The following is an 18,346-nucleotide window of genomic DNA, read 5'->3' on the forward strand; positions in this document are numbered from 1 at the left end:
TTTGGGTGTTACAAATCCTTATTTTTCAGGGTTCGATTTCTTACGCTTAGGGGTTACAAATCCTTACGTTTGGGGGTTAGATTTCTTACGTTTGGGAGTTATAAATCCTTACGTTTGAGGGTTAAATTTCTTATGTTTGGGGGTTATAAATCCTTAAGTTTGGGGGTTAGATTACTTACGTTTATGGGTTACAAATCCTTACGTTTTGAGCGTACAAATCCTTACGTTTGGGGGTTAAATTTCTTACGTTCGGGGGTAAATATTTCTTATGTTTAAGGGTTATAAATCATTACGTTTTGGGGTTAGATTTCTTAATTTTGGGGGTTACAAATTGTTACATTTGGGGGTTAGATTTTTTACGTTTAGGGGTTATAAATCCATACGTTTGTGGGTTATATTTCTTATGTTTGGAAGTTATAAATCCTTACGTTTGAGGGTTAAATTTCTTACGTTTGGGGGTTAGATTTCTTACGTTTGGGGGTGATAAATTCTCACGTTTGAGGATTACATTTCTTACGTTTTGGGGTTATAAATCCTTACGTTTGAGGGTTAGATTTCTTACGTTTGGGGGTTATAAATGTCTACGTTCAATGGTTAGATTTTTTACGTTTAGAAGTTACAAATCCTTACGTTTTGGGGTTAGATTTCTTATGTTTGGGGGTTAATATTCCTTATGTTTAAGGGTTATAAATCATTACGTTTGGGGTTAGATTTCTTAATTTTGGGGGTTACAAATTGTTACATTTGGGGGTTAGATTTCTTACACCTGGGGGTTTACAAATGCGTACGTTTGGGGTTTACAAATCCGTACTTTTGGAGGTTTAATTTCTTACGTTTGGGGGTTGCACATGCTTACGTTCGGGGGTTAGATTTCTTACGTTTGGGGGTTAAAAATCGTTCGAGGGTTAAATTTTTTACGTTTGGGGGTTACAAATCCTTACGTTTGAGGGTTAGATTTCTTTCGTTTGGGTGTTACAAATCCTTATTTTTCAGGGTTCGATTTCTTACGCTTAGGGGTTACAAATCCTTACGTTTGGAGGTTAGATTTCTTACGTTTGGGAGTTATAAATCCTTACGTTTGAGGGTTAAATTTCTTATGTTTGGGGGTTATAAATCCTTAAGTTTGGGGGTTAGATTACTTACGTTTATGGGTTACAAATCCTTACGTTTTGAGCGTACAAATCCTTACGTTTGGGGGTTAAATTTCTTACGTTCGGGGGTAAATATTTCTTATGTTTAAGGGTTATAAATCATTACGTTTTGGGGTTAGATTTCTTAATTTTGGGGGTTACAAATTGTTACATTTGGGGGTTAGATTTTTTACGTTTAGGGGTTATAAATCCATACGTTTGTGGGTTATATTTCTTATGTTTGGAAGTTATAAATCCTTACGTTTGAGGGTTAAATTTCTTACGTTTGGGGGTTAGATTTCTTACGTTTGGGGGTGATAAATTCTCACGTTTGAGGATTACATTTCTTACGTTTTGGGGTTATAAATCCTTACGTTTGAGGGTTAGATTTCTTACGTTTGGGGGTTATAAATCCTCACGTTTGGGGGTCAGATTTCTTACGTTTGGGGGTTTTAAATCCTTACATTTTAGGGTTTGATTTCTCACGCTTAGGGGTTACAAATCCTTACGTTTGAGGGTTAGATTTCTTACGTTCGGGTGTTATAAATCCTTACATTTCAGGGTTCAATTTCTTACGTTTATGGGTTACAAATCGTTACGTTTGGGGGTTAGATTTCTTACGATTGTAGGTTACAAATCCTTACGTTCGGGGGTTGGATTTTATACGTTTGGTGGTTACAAATCCTTACGTTTGGCTGTTAGATTTTTTACGTTTATGGGTTACAAATCTTTACGTTTTGAGCTTACAAATCCATACGTTTGGTCGCTAAATTTTTCACGTTTGGGGGCTACAAATCGTTACGTTCGGGGGTTAGATTTTTTTACATTTGGGGGTTAAAAAATCATTACGTTCGGGGGCTAGATTTCTTACGTTTGTTGGTTACAAATTCTTACTTTTGGGTGTTACAAGTCCTTACGTTTGGAGGTTAGATTTCTTACGTTTGGGTGTTACAAATCCTTACGTTCGGGGGGTATATATTTCTTACGTTGGGGGTTACAAATCCTTACTTTTGGGAGTAAGATTTCTTACGTTTGGGGGATACAAATCCTTACGTTGGGAGTTAGAGTTCTTACGTTTGGGGGTTACAAATCCTTACGTTTTGGGGTTAGATTTCTTACACCTAGGGGCTACAAATTTTTACGTTTGGGGGTTAGATTTCTTACGTTTGGGGGTTACAAATCCTTCTATTGGGGGTTAGATTTCTAACGTTTGGGGGTTAATAATCCTTATGTTTAAAGGTTATAAATCCTTACGTTTGGGGGTTAGATTTCTTACACCTAGGGGTTAGAAATTTGTACGTTTGGGGGTTACAAATCTTTACTTTTGGAGGTTAGATTTCTTACGTTTTGGGGTTAGATTTCTTACGGTTGGGGTTTCACAAATCCTTACGTTCGGGGGTTAGATTTCATACGTTTGGTGGTTACAAATCGTTACGATTGGCTGTTAGATTTTTTACGTTTATGGGTTACAAATCCTTAGGTTTTGAGCTTACAAATCCTCACGTTTGGGGGTTAGATTTCTTTACTTTTGAGGGCTACAAATCCTTATGTTCGGCGGTTATATCTCTTACGTTTGGGGGCTACAAATCCTTACGTTTGGGGGTTAGATTTTTTTACATTTGGGGGTTAAAAAAAAATCACGTTCGGGGGCTAGATTTCTTACGTTTGTTGGTTACAAATTCTTACTTTTGGGGGTTACAAAATCCTTACGTTTGGAGGTTAGATTTCTTACGTTTGGGTGTTACAAATCCTTATGTTTGGCGGTATATATTTCTAACGTTTGGGGGTAACAAATCCTTACTTTCGGGGGTTAGATTTCTTCCGTTTGGAGGATACAAATCCTTACGTTGGAAGTTAGATTTCTTACGTTTGGGGTTACAAAACCTTACGTTTTGGGGTTCGATTTCTTACACCTAGGGACTACAAATTCTTACGTTTGGGGGTTACAAATCGTTTTTGGGGGGGTTAGATTTCTTACGTTTGGGGGTTAATAATCCTTATGTTTAAGGGTTATAAATCCTTACGTTTGGAGGTTAGATTTCTTAATTTTGGGGGTTACAAATTGTTATATTTTGGGGTGAGATTTCTTACAACTAGGGGTTACAAATTCGTACGTTTGGGGTTTACAAATCCTATCTTTTGGAGGTTAGGTTTCTAACGTTTGGGGGTTAGATCTCTTACGTATGGGGGTTATAAATCCTAATATTACGTGTGAGGGTTAGAGTTCTTACGTTTTGGGGTTATAAATCCTTACGTTTGGGGGATAGATTTCTTACGTTTGGGGGTTAGATTTCTTACGTTTTGGGGTTATAAATCCTTATGTTTAAGGGTTATAAATCCTTACGTTTGAGGGTTAAATTTCTTATGTTTCGGGGTTATCAATCCTTACGTTTGGGGGTTAGATTTCTTACGTTTGGGGGTTAGATTTCTTACTTTTGGGGGTTATAAATCCTTACGTTTGAGGGATAAATTTTGTTACGTTTGGAGGTTATAAATTCTTACGTTTAGGGGTTAGATTTCAAACGTTTAAGGGTTAGATTTCTTACGTTTTGGAGTTATAAATCCTTACGTTTGAGGGTTAAATTTATATATGTTTGGGGGTTATAAATCCTTACGTTTGTGGGTTAGATTTCTTACGTTTGGGGGTTATAAATCGTCACGTTTGAGGGTTAGATTTCTTACGTTTGGGGGTTTTAAATCCTTACGTTTGAGGGTTAAATTTCTTACGTTTAAGGGTTAGAAATCCTCACCTTTGGGGGGTTAGATTTCTTACGTTTCTGGGTTAAATTTTTTACGTTTGGGGGTTATAAATCCTTACGTTTTAGGGTTAGATTTTTTACGTTTAGGGGTTACAAATCCTTACGTTTGGGGGTTAGATTTCTTACGTTTGGGTGTTATAAATCTTTACATTTCAGGGTTCGATTTCTAACGTTTAGGGGTTATAAATCCTTACGTTTGGGGGTTAGATTTTTTTACATTTAGAGATTAAAAAATCATTACGTTCGGGGGCTAGATTTCTTACTTTTGTTGGTTACAAATTCTTACTTTTGGGGGTTACAAATCCTTACGTTTGGAGATTAGATGTCTTACGTTTGGGTGTTACAAATCCTTACGTTCGGGGGTATATATGACTTACATTTGGGGGTTACAAATCCTTACGTTCGAGGGTTAGATATCTTATGTTTAGAGGTTACATTTTATTACGTTTGCGGGTTACAAATCCTTACGTTTGTTGTTAGATTCCTTACGTTTGGGGGGTTACAAATCCTTACGTTCGCAGGTGAGATTTGTTACGTTTTGGGGGTTACAAATCCTTACGTTTTGGGGTTAGATTTCTTACATTAAGGGGTTAATAATCCTTATGTTTAAGGGTTATAAATCCTTACGTTTGGGGATCAGATTTCTTAATTTTGGGGGTTACAAATTGTTATATTTTGGGGTTAGATTTCTTACACCTAGGGGTTACAAATTCGTACGTTTGGTATTTAGAAATCCTATCTTTTGGGGGTTAGATTTCTTACGTATGGGGGTTATAAAACCTTACGCTTGAGGGTTAGATTTCTTACGTTTGGGGGTTATAAATCCTTACGTTTGGGGGATAGATTTCTTACGTTTGGGGGTTATAAATCCTCACGTTTGGGAGTTAGATTTCTTACGTTTGGGGGTTAGATTTCTTACGTTTTGGGGTTATAAATCCTTACGTTTGAGGGTTAGATTTCTTACGTTTGGGGGTTATAAATCTCCACGTTTAGGGGTTAGATTTCTTACTTTTGGGGGTTATAAATCCTTACGTTTGAGGGTTAGATTTCTTACGTTTGGGGTTACAAATTTTTACGTTTGGGGGTTACAAATTCTTACGTTTATGGGTTAGATTTCTTACGTTTGGGGGTTACAAATCCTTACGTTCGGGGGTTAGATTTCTTATGTTTGTGGGTTACAAATCTTTACGTTTGGTGGTTAGATTTCTTACGTTTGGGGTTGCAAATCCTTACTTTCGTGGGTGAGGTTTTTTCCTATTGGGGGTTACAATTCCTTACTTTTGGAGGTTAGATTTCTTACGTTTTGGGGTTAGATTTCTTACGTTTCGGGTATACAAATCCTTACGGTTGGGGGTTATATCGCTAACGTTTGAGGGTTACAAATCTTTACGTTCGGGGGTTAATTTTCTTATGTTTGGGGGTAACAAAGCCTTTCTTTTGCTTGTTAAAAATTCTCACGTTTGTGGGGTAGAATTTTTACGTTTGGGGCTTACAAATCTCCACGTTCCAGGGTTAGATTTTTTACGTTTAGGGGTTACAAATCCTTACGTTTGAGGGTTAAATTTGTTAAGTTTGGGGTTACAAATCCTTACGTTTGGCGGTTAGATTTCTTACACCTGGGGGCTACAAATTCTTACGTTTATGGGTTACCAATTTTTACGTTTGGCGGTTACAAATCCTTACGTTTGGGGGTTAATAATCTTTATGTTCAAGGGTTATAAATCCTTACGTTTGGGGGTTAGATTTCTTAATTTTGGGGGTTACAAATTGTTACATTTGGGGGTTAGATTTCTTACACCTGGGGGTCGCAAATTTGTTCGTTTGGGGGTTACAAATCCTTACTTTTAGGGGTAAGATTTCTTACGTTTAGCGGTTATCAATCCTTACGTTTGGGGGTTAGATTTCGTACGTTTGGGTGTTACAAATCCTTACGTTCGGGTGTTAGATTTCATACGTTTGGGGGTTACAAATCCTTACGTTTGGTTGTAAGATTTTTTACGTTTATGGGTTACAAATCCTTACGTTCGGGTGTTAGATTTCATACGTTTGGGGGTTACAAATCCTTACGTTTGGTTGTTAGATTTTTTATGTGTATGGGTTACAAATCCTTTCGTTTGGGGGTTAGATTTTGTCCCGTGTGGGGGTTACAAATCCTTACGTTCGGGGGTTATATCTCTTACGTTTGGGGGTTACAAATCCTTTCGTTCGGGGTTTAGATTTCTTAGGTTTAGGGGTTAAAAATTTTTACGTTCGGGGGCTAGATTTCTTACGTTTGTTTGTTAAAAATCCTTACTTTTGGGGGTTACAAATTTTTACGTTTGGGGGTTACAAATTCTTACGTTTATAGGTTAGATTTCTTACGTTTGGGGGTTACAAATTCTTACGTTTATAGGTTAGATTTCTTACGTTTGGGGGTTACAAATCCTTACGTTTTGGGGTTAGATTTCTTACACCTGGGGGCTACAAATTCTTACGTTCATGGGTTACCAATTTTTACGTTTGGCGGTTACAAATCCTTACGTTTGGGGGTTAATAATCTTTATGTTTAAGGGTTATAAAACCTTACGTTTAGGGGTTAGATTTCTTAATTTTGGGGGTTACAAATTGTTACATTTGGGGGTTAGATTTCTTACACCTGGGGGTTACAAATTTGTACGTTTAGGGGTTACGAATCCTTACTTTTAAGGGTAAGATTTCTTACGTTTCGGGGTTATCAATCCTTACCTTTGGGGGTTAGATTTCTTACGTTTGGGTGTTAAGAAATCCTTACGTTCGGGTGTTAGATTTCATACGTTTTGGGGTTACAAATCCTTACGTTTGGTTGTTAGATTTTTTACGTTTATGGGTTACAAATCCTTACGTTCGGGTGTTAGGTTTCATACGTTTGAGGATTACAAATCTGTACGTTTGGTTGTTAGATTTTTTACGTTTATGGGTTACAAATCCTTTCGTTTGGGGGTTAGATTTTGTCCCGTGTGGGGGTTACAAATCCTTACGTTCGGGGGTTATATCTCATACGTTTGGGGGTTAGATTTCTTACGTTTGGGAGTTAAAAATTTTTTCGTTCGGGGGCTAGATTTCTTACGTTTGTTGGTTAAAAATCCTTACGTTTGGGGGTTACAAACGTTTACGTTTGGGGGTTACAAATTCTTACGTTTATGGGTTAGATTTCTTACGTTTGTGGGTTACAAATCCTTACGTTCAGGGGTTAGATTTCTTACGTTTGGGGTTGCAAATCCTTACGTTCCTGGGTGAGATTTTTTCCTATTGGGGGTTACAAATCCTTACTTTTGGAGGTTAGATTTCTTACGTTTTGGGGTTACAAAGCCTTACTTTTGGGGGTTAGATTTCTTACACATGGGGGTTACAAATCCTTACGGTCTGGGGTTATATCTCTAACGTTCGAGGGTTACAAATCTTTACGTTCGGGGGTTAGATTTCTTACGTTTAGGGGTTAGAAATGTTTACGTTCGGGGGCTAGATATCTTACGTTTGTTGGTTACAAATCCTTACGTTTGGGGGTTTCAAATTTTTACGTTTGGGGGTTACAAATTCTTACATTTAAGGGTTAGATTTCTTACGTTTGGGGGTTGCAAATCCTTACGTTCGTGGGTTAGATTTCTTGCGTTTGGGGGTTGCAAATCCTTACGTTCGTGGGTTAGATTTCTTGCGTTTGGGGGTTACAAATCCTTACGTTCGTGGGTTAGATTTCTTGCGTTTGGGGGTTACAAATCCTTACGTTCGTGGGTTATATTTCTTGCGTTTGGGGGTTACAAATTCTAACGTTTGGGGGTTAGATTTTTTACGTTTGGGGGGTACTAATCCTTACTTTCGTCTTAACTTTTGGGGTTACAAATTCTTACGTTCGGGAGTTAGATTTCTTACGTTTGTGGGTTAGAAATCCTTTTGTTTTGGGGTTAGTTTTCTTACGTTTTGGGGTTACAAATGCTTACGTTAGTGCGTTAGATTTCTTACGTTTGGGGGTTACAAATCGTTACGTTCGGGGGTTAGATTTTTTTACGTTTGGGGGTTAGAAATCGTTACCTTTGCTGGTTAGATTTCTTACGTGTGGGGGTTACAAATCCTTGCGTTTGGGTGGGGGGGGGGGGGGGGGCAAACCCGAGGCTGATTGCATCTCGGGGATTTGTTCCAAAATTTTTTGGGTGGGGGTGTGCCCCTAGTACTCTGAAACCTTTAGCCTAAAGCAGATCAATTTCAGCGGTATTTTGTGACCCTATACTAAACTATAGACCAAAAACTCCGTCACTATCCCAGTCCAGTCAAAACAGAATCTTCTACGTGTTCAACAAACACTAACACACTTATGTTTAAAAATGTCAATTTCCGGGAAACTTAGTCTATATTAAATTCTTGAAGCAATTAATCAGTTTCCTGGAAAATGATATCCTATTCCAGACCAAAACTCTCCTTTTTTTTTAGTGTATCCAAGACTAAAGTTTTTGAAAACCACACCCTTCAGCGGCACATACCCATATATAGCTTACATAATTTTTATGGGATTAAACCCTGCCGGGGGTTAGGGGTTGAATGACGCATCTTAGATAAGTGGCAGATCTCTACAGTCGTTCCCTCCCTTCAGAAGGATTTTCTGTGGCTTTCTATGAGTTCCCGATCCTCTGTAAACCGCCTTCAACCCATTCTCGACCCCAGAGCTCTTCCCTTTTGCGCATGACTGACGTTCTTGGTGCTGACAGAAAGGAAAGCAGGCTCTGGGTACGAGATCACCTTCAACCAAGTGTTCCAATATATTGCTGGAGAAAATCCTTTGAATAGATCACCTTTTTAATGCGATGGTGCTTTCCAAAAAATTCTAGTCTTTCAGTTTATGCACCTGGTGTTTCTGATCTTACCATTGTGCAAATGTTTTTTTTTGTTAAGATGTCCTAAGAGGCGCTACACATCAGTTACTTTTAGAAAAAGTGGCCGTTGTCTTTTCCGACAAATTTAAACATAGAGACCACCCACTACGTAGCTTACTTCCAAGGTATAAAGAACAATCTGCTTGCCTTAGAAATTAATCCAGCATAAGACCAAATATCAACACAGACGTTTTAAAGATAGCTTTTTTATCAGATTAGGGACCGGTCATTTATTAGAGGGGAGGGGGGGCTGGTGCATTTCAATTTTCTTATACATAATTTCTCGTGGGCCTGTTCCTGCCACTGCATAACATAATGTGGTCCCCCTTCGTGTCTGCGCATGAAATAAGATGATCCACCCTCAACTACAGAAACAGTTTTTATACAACTTAAATAAAACTCACTGAACTATTTATAGCAAATAGCGAGTAGCCCTCCTCCCAGATGTAGTAGTTGTACTGTGATCTGAATACCATCCCCCTGGCTAAAGCAAATGATGGAAAGAGGGCTTATAAGTGATCAAGCTTGTACACTTATTAAAGAGTGCTTGCCCTCTATCAGCTCTTCAAACAGTGATACTGAGTAATACTGAGTACATGAAGTTTATTTTTCCAAAGTGAAAGGACTGCTATACACCATGTTATGTTGGTTTGTTATGCTATCATTTTGATAATAATTAATATTTGACTTGTTGTTGATTCCTTCACTGTAGTTTCTTTTTTGTGGAATTGGAAATTGGAATGCACAAAAATACATGGCCCCTCAAAAATGGGTGCACTATTTTATGCAGCCCCCCATTTTCAAGTGCACAAAAAGGTATGACCCCCACCCTATTTGCAACAGCTCACCCCCCCCCCCCCTTCTAATAAATGTCCGGTCCCTTAAATTTTAAGTGTAACTAGCTACATAAAAATTTAGATATTATTGAATACTACACTTTTTACATTACATAATCTTGTATTTTTCTTCTGTGCGCATATTCTTTCCTTTTTTTTAACATATGATTGTAACGTGTGATATTTATTTTTATGTGATGAAAAAAGACTTATTTATTTATTTTTTTATTTATCTGTTTATTTTAACGCAGAGAATAGCTGTAGAAAATTCGCACTTCGCTTCATGCAACCCGATCCTGAACTTTATCTTCCTGAAAATCTAGAGGTGACTGATACCTTAATTCTGATCAACAAGCACCGCTATCATTTACGATTTCCGGATCTGCTAAAACGCAAACGCTTTCACACTTCTTTCAAGATTACATTCACTTCCTGCTTTTTACGATGGATCCAGAGAAAAAGGGACAAACGATAAAACTCCGTCTTGTAGAGCTTTTCCGCCGCTTGTTTTATCCAGCAGTGGTTATTTTCCTTTTGTCTTGCATAGCTTTCTTAGTTTTGAATCATTTGAAAATGAAACAAAAATTGGCTGCGATGGATGAAAAGGTCAACGCCATTGAACTGACCGTTGAGAGGTTCTTTGCCACAAGTTCTCCTCACAACCAGGTTGGAGACAAGAATCGACTGGACACTGGAACAAGTTTGCCTGTTCGACGGTCAAAAAGAGCCATGACTGTAAGTCTCCAGAACCTGGATAAACGAGTGAAAGTTCTAGAAATAAGGTAACTTTACTTTCAGACATAAATATTAACACCTCGCTCGTCAGAGCACCAAATTTCTAACATAACAAGATGGACGATGAGAAGTCCAAAGACTACTGCAAAGCTGACACAACGTAATATATTTTAAAACAATATTTCGGCTGGCCAAACCAGCCTTCTTCAGGTTTAGATGTTACTTAATTATGTAAATGAAATTACAATATTATATTATGGAGGATGTTGCAATACATAGGAGCGGCGGAAATGACGTTTACAAGGTGGTACCAAAGGATAAGAAAATAAGTAAAATAAAATTACAATTCATCACGTCTATTTAAACCGTGGGGTTCCAAGGTCCCCGCTAAATCTATAAGAAAAGACTCTCTGGCTTTTCTGATTGAATCACGTGAGGATTGGATAACTTCAAGTGGTATTAGTTGCATGTCAGTGTGGCAGTGGTTAGGTTGAGAAAGAAAATGTTCAGAAACAGTGGTTGGTTTGGATGTGATGTTAGTTTTGTCAACTGGGCGTCTATGTTCGTTGAGTCTGTCTTTGAGACGTCGCTTAGTTTCACCTATGTATTGTAAATGGCAACGGTTACAATGTACCATGTAGATTAAATTTTTGGTGTTACAGGTTATGTGTGAAGTGATGTCAAGGGTTTCGCCTGTGGAAGAAAATGTATAATGTTTAAGACCGTTAGTAATGTAAGGACAAGTGGCGCAATTTTGTCCACAGCGGAAAGATCCTGGTGGTAAATTAGTGCTGTTAGGGGCGGTGACAGTCGGTAGCTGTGCTTTAACTAAAATGTCGCGAAGGTTGGAAGTGCGTTTGTAAGCGACGATAGGTGCGTGTTTAAAAACGTCCCTGTAACGGTCGGAGGAAAGTAATATGTTAAAAAGTTTGCGTAATATATTAGAGAGGTGAGGAAGTGCTGGGTTATATGTAACGACAAAAGGTATGCGGTTAATAGAGTCGTTACGGTTAGTTTGCAGAGCGTCAGTGCGAGAAATATTAGCAGCTCGTAGGAATTGTGAGTCAAGGAAGGTGTTATGATATCCTCGTGCGAGAAGATAAGCTTTTAATTCATTAATGCGGAATTGAAATGTAGCGTTAGTAGAACAGATACGGCGGATGCGAAGAGCTAAGCTAAATGGAATAGATGTTTTAGTATGTTGAGGATGGCATGATGAACTAAGGAGATGTTGGTGTTTATCTGTAGGGGTTTAGTGTATAGGTCAGTTTGTATAGTGCCGTTATGTAGAGATACCATTACGTCGAGAAAAGGAACGTTAGTTAATGAGTGACTGCTAGTGAACTTAATAGTGGGATGAATATTATTGAGGTAATCGATGAATATTTTAAGATGATCTAGACCTTCAGTCCAAATCATAAAAATATCATCAAGGAACCTCCACCAGGTATGGGCATGGAAAGGAGCATTAGAGAGAGCGTTAATTTCGTCAATGCCGAGAAAAAGGTTAGCAAATGAAGGAGCCATCTTAGTACCCATGGCAGTACCATGGACCTGAAGATAGTGTTGCTGATTAAATGTGAAGTTATTCATGGTCAGTATCATGCGTAAAAGGTCAAAAAGCGTCACAGTAGGAGATGCCCGGCTAATGGCATTAACACGGAATGCTTAATGTAGCTCCAATTATTCTTAGGAAGGCCTGATACTCAGGCTACAATTATTCCCCATTGTATGTTTCGCAGATATTTAAAAACTATCCTCCCTTGGCAATTGAAATAATCGTCTGAATGGTTTTATTCAGATATATTGCGTGATACTTATCGTTGTGTTACTGGGAATCATACCAGAAATAACTCTGCAATAACGTCATGACCCTGCTGAACTGGTCTGGCCTCCCTTAGCTCTAATCCTTCGCGTTGATTATTCGATCGGTTTTTGAAAGCGGAGTTTCTTCGCTGTGAACTCTCCCAATTTTCACCGTTTCAACTGAAAAAGGTTTTTTTTCACTCTGAAAACGGCAGATCAGAGTCTTAAATTCATACATGTGGCCGCCATTGAACAAAAACAACTTTTCGAAATGATGACTTGCTTTGACGTCACACAGGTAGAGATAAATGGGTCCCCTCCCTCGTGATATACGCGCCGATGATAGATTTTGATTGGGCTGTTTTTGTTTAAGACAATCAGAACAATAAATCCCTTCTGAGAGAGGGTAGAATTTAATGAAGGTTTAATGAATAAATCAAATAATGATTTGACGTCACACAGGAAGGGATGAGTGGGTCCCCTCTATCGTGATATGTGCCCGAATAATAGATTTTGATTGGCCTGCTTTTGTTGAAGACAATCAGAACAATACATCCCTACTAGGGGAGGACATATTTTAATGCATAAATTAATTTGTCCATTTGTGACTACGACGAAGAAAAAAAAAGATACCCGACCGAAACCTAGACACGGCCTGCCCTGCGGGCATTCCACGTAAAAATTCCAGTTTTCGCGGCGTAAGAGGAAAGCATTTGCCAAATAGCCTCAGTTGAATCGCCCTCAAACTAAACTGTTTCTTTCACAGATTCAACAATATTAACACTGGATGATTTTTAATGTAGGGACAGGGCCGCAAGAAAACTTAAGAGCGGATGTCTGTAAATATCAACCAGAGGTGTGCAATAGCGAAAAACTCAAAATTCTCAAAAAAATTCACAACATAGCCCACGGTAAACTATTGCAAGAATTACATGTTTTACTTCGATCCGATAATTGTTTTTAATGTAAGGCTATGATCTTGAATTCACCGCTCCTGACATGGGTTTTCGCTGTCTGACACCACATGTTGCGAAGACCTTGTTTTAAAAATCAAACCAGTTTTGTTCCAAACGAAAAACATCCAGTCTGATAAAGTACATAATTATAGACATCATGAATGGTATGTTACTCATCTGAAGTGATAATTAAATATTTAGGAGATTTTTCAATATTTACAATTTTTTAAACGATTTCTGGTGATGCCTAATTGACAAATTTGCAAGGCTAAAATCATCAACCACGTGAAAGAGCATCATTTCTTCTTATAAAATCTGCTTTCAAAACTATGGGCAACACAGAAGGAAATTTTTGAGGCCGCGAATTACAAGAAGTACTTTTAGTGAAATTTGAGCTTTTCGGTCACGGCATTCCGATGCTAAAACTCAGATAAACACAACATGAAAACGTTTCAAACAACAATGGTTTATTGATTCTTGCTACAGGGCATTCCATGTGCATGACCTATGCTTATAAGACTATTTTCCTTGGTTTTCTCTCTTTTAGGGGCAATGTCAAAAGATTTTAGCGGAGTTCAAAAGCCGTACACCGGTCAGTTTACGTTGTCAGCCCGGGGGGGTACTCCTCGGAATTCTTGGTGGGGGTGTGCCGCCCGGGTCTTCAAATCCCGACCCTATTTCAGACCTAAAACTGCTATTTCCCACACCCGTTTTCAGACCTGACCTCTAAAATTCATACCCGTTTTCAGACCTGACCTGCCGAACGGAAGTTGACGCGAAGAGTAAAAGTAAGCTGGAATGACATAGTTTATCTATTTCTTTTTCTCGCTATCAGTTAGTCGTTCCAGTTACGTACTGAGAAGAAAAATATGTTTGTAAGCTTTCGTAAATGTTCCCCGCCCCAAAAACCCGACCCGATTTCAGACCGTAATTGTAAAAATCTATACCCGTTGTTGGGTTTACACAAATAATTCGACGCGGTTGGGTTGTTAACACTCTATTCTCATGTATCTCTGCATTTACTTGTTTACAGCATCATGGCGAGCGATTTCACAACATTGTCACTGCCGGTGAAAACTAAAGAAAATAAAGGACAATACAAAATAAACTTAAAGAAAAGGCGAAAGACAAACTAAAGGTGCAAAGAAACTTACATTTTGTGCGGATTTAAACGACGACTTGCTTATAAACTGCGAAGATTCTCAACACACATTCAAGCACGTGCTTCGCCGAAAACTCACTAAGATCACATGATCAAAATACTCGCTACTTTATGTTACGGTCACGAAATGTGAAATAAAAATAGAACGTAAACAAAGTGAAGTCCAAGTTTGTTCATTTTGAAACTAAACACCCGTTCTCAGACCAAAACGGCTCAAAAACCATACCCTTTGGGGCGGCACATACCTATATACCTTATATAGGGGAGTCCCCCCCCCCCCCCGGGGGGTTGTCAGCCGGTCGCAACACTCGTAAATATGGAATAAAATGAAACCGGCAGGACTTTTTTCATTCAATCTTACTTTTAAAAAATGGAGCAAATAGCTAAGAGTGCTATATAATTCATACCTTTAAGCGGCCAAACTGGATGTTTAAGAAATCTAAGACATCTATGGGAAATATCGTAACACTTTGGGCCGTTTTATACATTTGGTCATAAAGGTTGTGTTACATACATTTCACCGGTAGACCGCTGACCTTGCATTTACGTACGCGCTAGAAATCGATTGTTCGTCCAGCTAGACCCCAAAGACAATTAATTATACAATCAGTTCAAACTGAGGTTACGGTTTTGGGTTATCATAATTTTATCTTGGTGCGTCTACACTCGCGTAGTTGTTTTGATTTTTGATAAAGTTTTTCAAATTTCAGTCTAACGCACATCCACGAATGCTACTCAAGGACAGTTAGAAGCAATGTCACTGTCTAGTTCATCCAATTTTCAATTTATTGTTGACAAGCAATGTCTATTGTATGACAGTTTTCATTCGATAAAAGATAGTTCATCCATCAGTAATGGAATTTGAGCAGACAAAATATGGTTTCTTTGGCCTTAAAGCTTGGTTCACACTTGTGACATAAGCGTAAGCATAAACATAAGCATAAGCATAAGAATGTGTAGTGTGAACCGGTGTGACATAAGCATAAGCATAAGCATAAGCATAAGCATAAGAAAAAGGAAACTTTTTCTTTTCCTTATGCTTATGCTTATGTTTATGTCACGTTATCACAAGTGTGAACCGGTGCGACATAAGCATAAGCATAACGAAGCAGCAGTGTTTGATATCAGCGGAAATATAATTGAAAATAGTGCCCAATCTCCCGCGATCAAAGTCTAAAGCCCAATGCACCTGCGAATGTCGCCTTTCTTATGCTTATGTTACAAGTGTGAACATTCTTATGCTTATGCTTATGTCACAAGTGTGAACCAAGCTTAATGGGTCAAAGTAAGAACACGATCCAACAAGATCATGTTGCCTGGATATATGGTGCTATGCTCTGAATTTTCAGAGTACTTACGAAAGCCGGCAGGCACTAATATCGGGGTCATCTTGTGGACAAGTCTACATTGCACAAACGTGATGCTCCGATCTCCCTTCGTTTGCTTGAAATGATTAGCTGCCCAGCTTGGTGGGACCGGCGCAGAATTGGCAGCGCCGTCTGATGCCATAAGTATCTCGATATCTTGGGCAAATAGGCCTGATTAGATGGCTGTCATCGATTTCGAAGATACCAAGGGAAATTTTGCGGTGAAGTTTAGTCAGTGTAGTTATCTCACTATGCAGAACTAGTTTTACAGCCAAAGGAGCGTAGCTGTGCTGTACAGGCTGTGAAACCCTTGCCCTCTTTGTGACAAAAATTGCGCCCCCTACGCTCCTCCCTTATTCCAGCTGACAATGGAATGTGGTCGACTGTAGCAGGTGTGAGTAGTACTGCAGGAAATATTGGGATGACAGTGGTGACGCAACCCCGTTTCCCTCCTAACTCTTACCCCGCCGCCTCCCCCCTAACCTCCCCATTCTTTACATCGGGAGACTGTAACAGTGACAAAGCACACGGCCAATTAACTTAAAAAAAATCACTAAGAATCGTAAATGTGTGTGAATGTAATAACCAGTAATTCAGAATCAAATTGCAAGCGTTATAAAGGTAATTCCTATTTAAGGTCAGGAGTTTTGAGTTACAGTAATTCGATACCTGCTCTGCCTACGAGAAGCTCCGCCTCATTTTTCAGTGTTCAGTCAGCAAACCCAGTGGCCAATTAGATAGTTTCGAATGTCTGTGCCACAATCTCTGATTGGAATACATTGGGTATTCGCTGGATTTCCAACACTTTGTCCACATTGTCCTCCAACAATCGAAGCATACTCACACGATACCATTTCGGCTCAATTTGTTTGAACACCGTGAAACCAGAATCGACCATAAAAGTTGGATTGCAGAACAAAATAAACAAACTGAAGCGATCTGAATACCAACGTGGGCTAACTGCACGTTTAGAAAGTTCAGTGACAGAAAATACAACCGGCACAAGTAAATCGCAGTTTCAGTTTGTCTCGAAGCGGCAGTAAAAAATTACCCTTGGTATGCACCCGGGGGGTGAACTCCTATATAAAAATCGACGGGGGTTCGGGGGTTAAAATTCGTGGTTTGGTACCTGTCAAAGGTATGGCGGTACCTTTTAGCCAGTTTTAGGGTATTGAGCGAAAAAATATGAGAAAAAGTTATTATAAATGTCAGTCAACTGTCCCTTAGCGTATTCATTTTAGAGTTGTTACCGCTAAGTGTGAAAATTGTACAGACCACGGCTACTAACAAAACAAATTCTGGTACCTTTTAGGGGTTCTTTTCAAAATTTATGACGATCAACTCGTCAATTTTATATGGGAGTACCCCTCCCCCTGGGGGTAAGTGGTCTGTGCAAAATGTAACACAGGCTCTGCCGTTAAACGTATTTTTAAATCGCGGTAAAATGCATATATCGTTCCTGATTGATGTCTTGATTTGTACAATGTACAGAAAACTCGCTCAAAAGGTATGAATTATATACGTAGCACTTGTAGCTATTGTTCCATTTGTTCTAAAGTAAGATTCAATACAAAACATTCTGGTCCGAATTCATTTGACGAGAGTTTCGACGTTGACTACGTAAACTGACCTTTCTGACCATTAAACGCTTTTGAACTCGGGGTCTAATAAAACTTCTAAAATCTTTTTTGCCTGCCCTGAAATGGGTAAAAACCATGGAAAGTAATATTATGAACGTGGGCCAAATCCTATAGCAAGTACCAATAAACCATTGTTGTTTTAAACGTTTTCATGTTGTGTTTATCTGAGTTTTAGCATCGGAATGCCGTGACAGAGAAGCTCAAATTTCACTAAAAGTACTACTTGTAATTCGCAGCCTCAAAAATTTCCTTCTGTGTTGCCCATAGTTTTGAAAGCAGATTTTATAAGAAGAAATGATGCTCTTTCACGTGGTGTAAATCTTTATCCTCAACGCCATGTACCAGTTGATGATTTTAGCCTTGCAAATTTGTCAATTAGGCATCACCAGAAATCGTTTAAAAAATTGTAAATATTGAAAAATCTCCTAAATATTTAATTTTCACTTCAGATGAGTAACATACCATTCATGATGTCTATAATTATGTACTTTATCAGACTGGATGTTTTTCGTTTGGAACAAAACTGGTTTGATTTTTAAAACAAGGTCTTCGCAACATGTGGTGTCAGACAGCGAAAACCCATTTCAGGAGCGGTGAATTCAAGATCATAGCCTTACATTAAAAATAATTATCGGATCGAAGTAAAACATGTAATTCTTGCAATAGTTTACCGTGGGCTATGTTGTGAATTTTTTTGAGAATTTTGAGTTTTTCGCTATTGCACACCTCTGGTTGATATTTACAGACATGAGGCGGAGACAGAACGTCGTGAGATGATGTGCTCACAAGGCTTAGACAACTTAGCGTGACTGTTTGTTTTTGTTTCGTGCGTTTTGTTCAAATAGCTTGGATGTCTTTCCTGTTCATCAATCCTCAATTTAATTGTATATATTGTCACATCCATGAAACTGTCCCGGCTTCGCTGATTTGCTGAACGACACCCATGCAGAGAGTAAGTTGGGACACGAGTAAGAACAGGATAAAACAACTAATTCTTTTCGTTTTCACCCACTAGACATTCAGTATGTTCGTAATTTTTTTTGGTCTATCTGTTACACTCTTTTTTTATTAGAAC

At 38.6% G+C, this 18,346-nt stretch overlaps 2 protein-coding genes across 4 annotated transcripts in view; one reads left to right on the forward strand and one right to left on the reverse strand.

Annotated features, from left to right (window-relative positions):
- The window catches only part of LOC146478056 (uncharacterized), a 208,781-nt gene that overhangs the window by 52,864 nt on the left and 137,571 nt on the right, over positions 1-18,346 (reverse strand). The gene's annotated exons all lie outside the window — the stretch shown is intronic.
- LOC146478057 (uncharacterized) overlaps positions 1-18,346 on the forward strand; it is a 68,660-nt gene that overhangs the window by 45,302 nt on the left and 5,012 nt on the right. Inside the window, exon 1 of one of the 2 annotated variants that reach the window (XM_085112783.1) lies at positions 9,809-10,387. The exons of the other annotated variant lie outside the window; for it this stretch is intronic. Coding sequence (XP_084968909.1) covers positions 10,050-10,387 — 338 coding nt within the window. The 5' untranslated portion in view covers positions 9,809-10,049. Of the gene's footprint in view, positions 1-9,808; positions 10,388-18,346 lie in introns of those variants that run through there. 2 annotated transcript variants of the gene reach the window in all.

The sequence above is a fragment of the Pavona decussata genome, unplaced genomic scaffold, assembly GCF_977016875.1.
Source record: "Pavona decussata unplaced genomic scaffold, jaPavDecu1.1 SCAFFOLD_67, whole genome shotgun sequence".
In the NCBI taxonomy this organism is placed as follows: domain Eukaryota; kingdom Metazoa; phylum Cnidaria; class Anthozoa; order Scleractinia; family Agariciidae; genus Pavona; species Pavona decussata.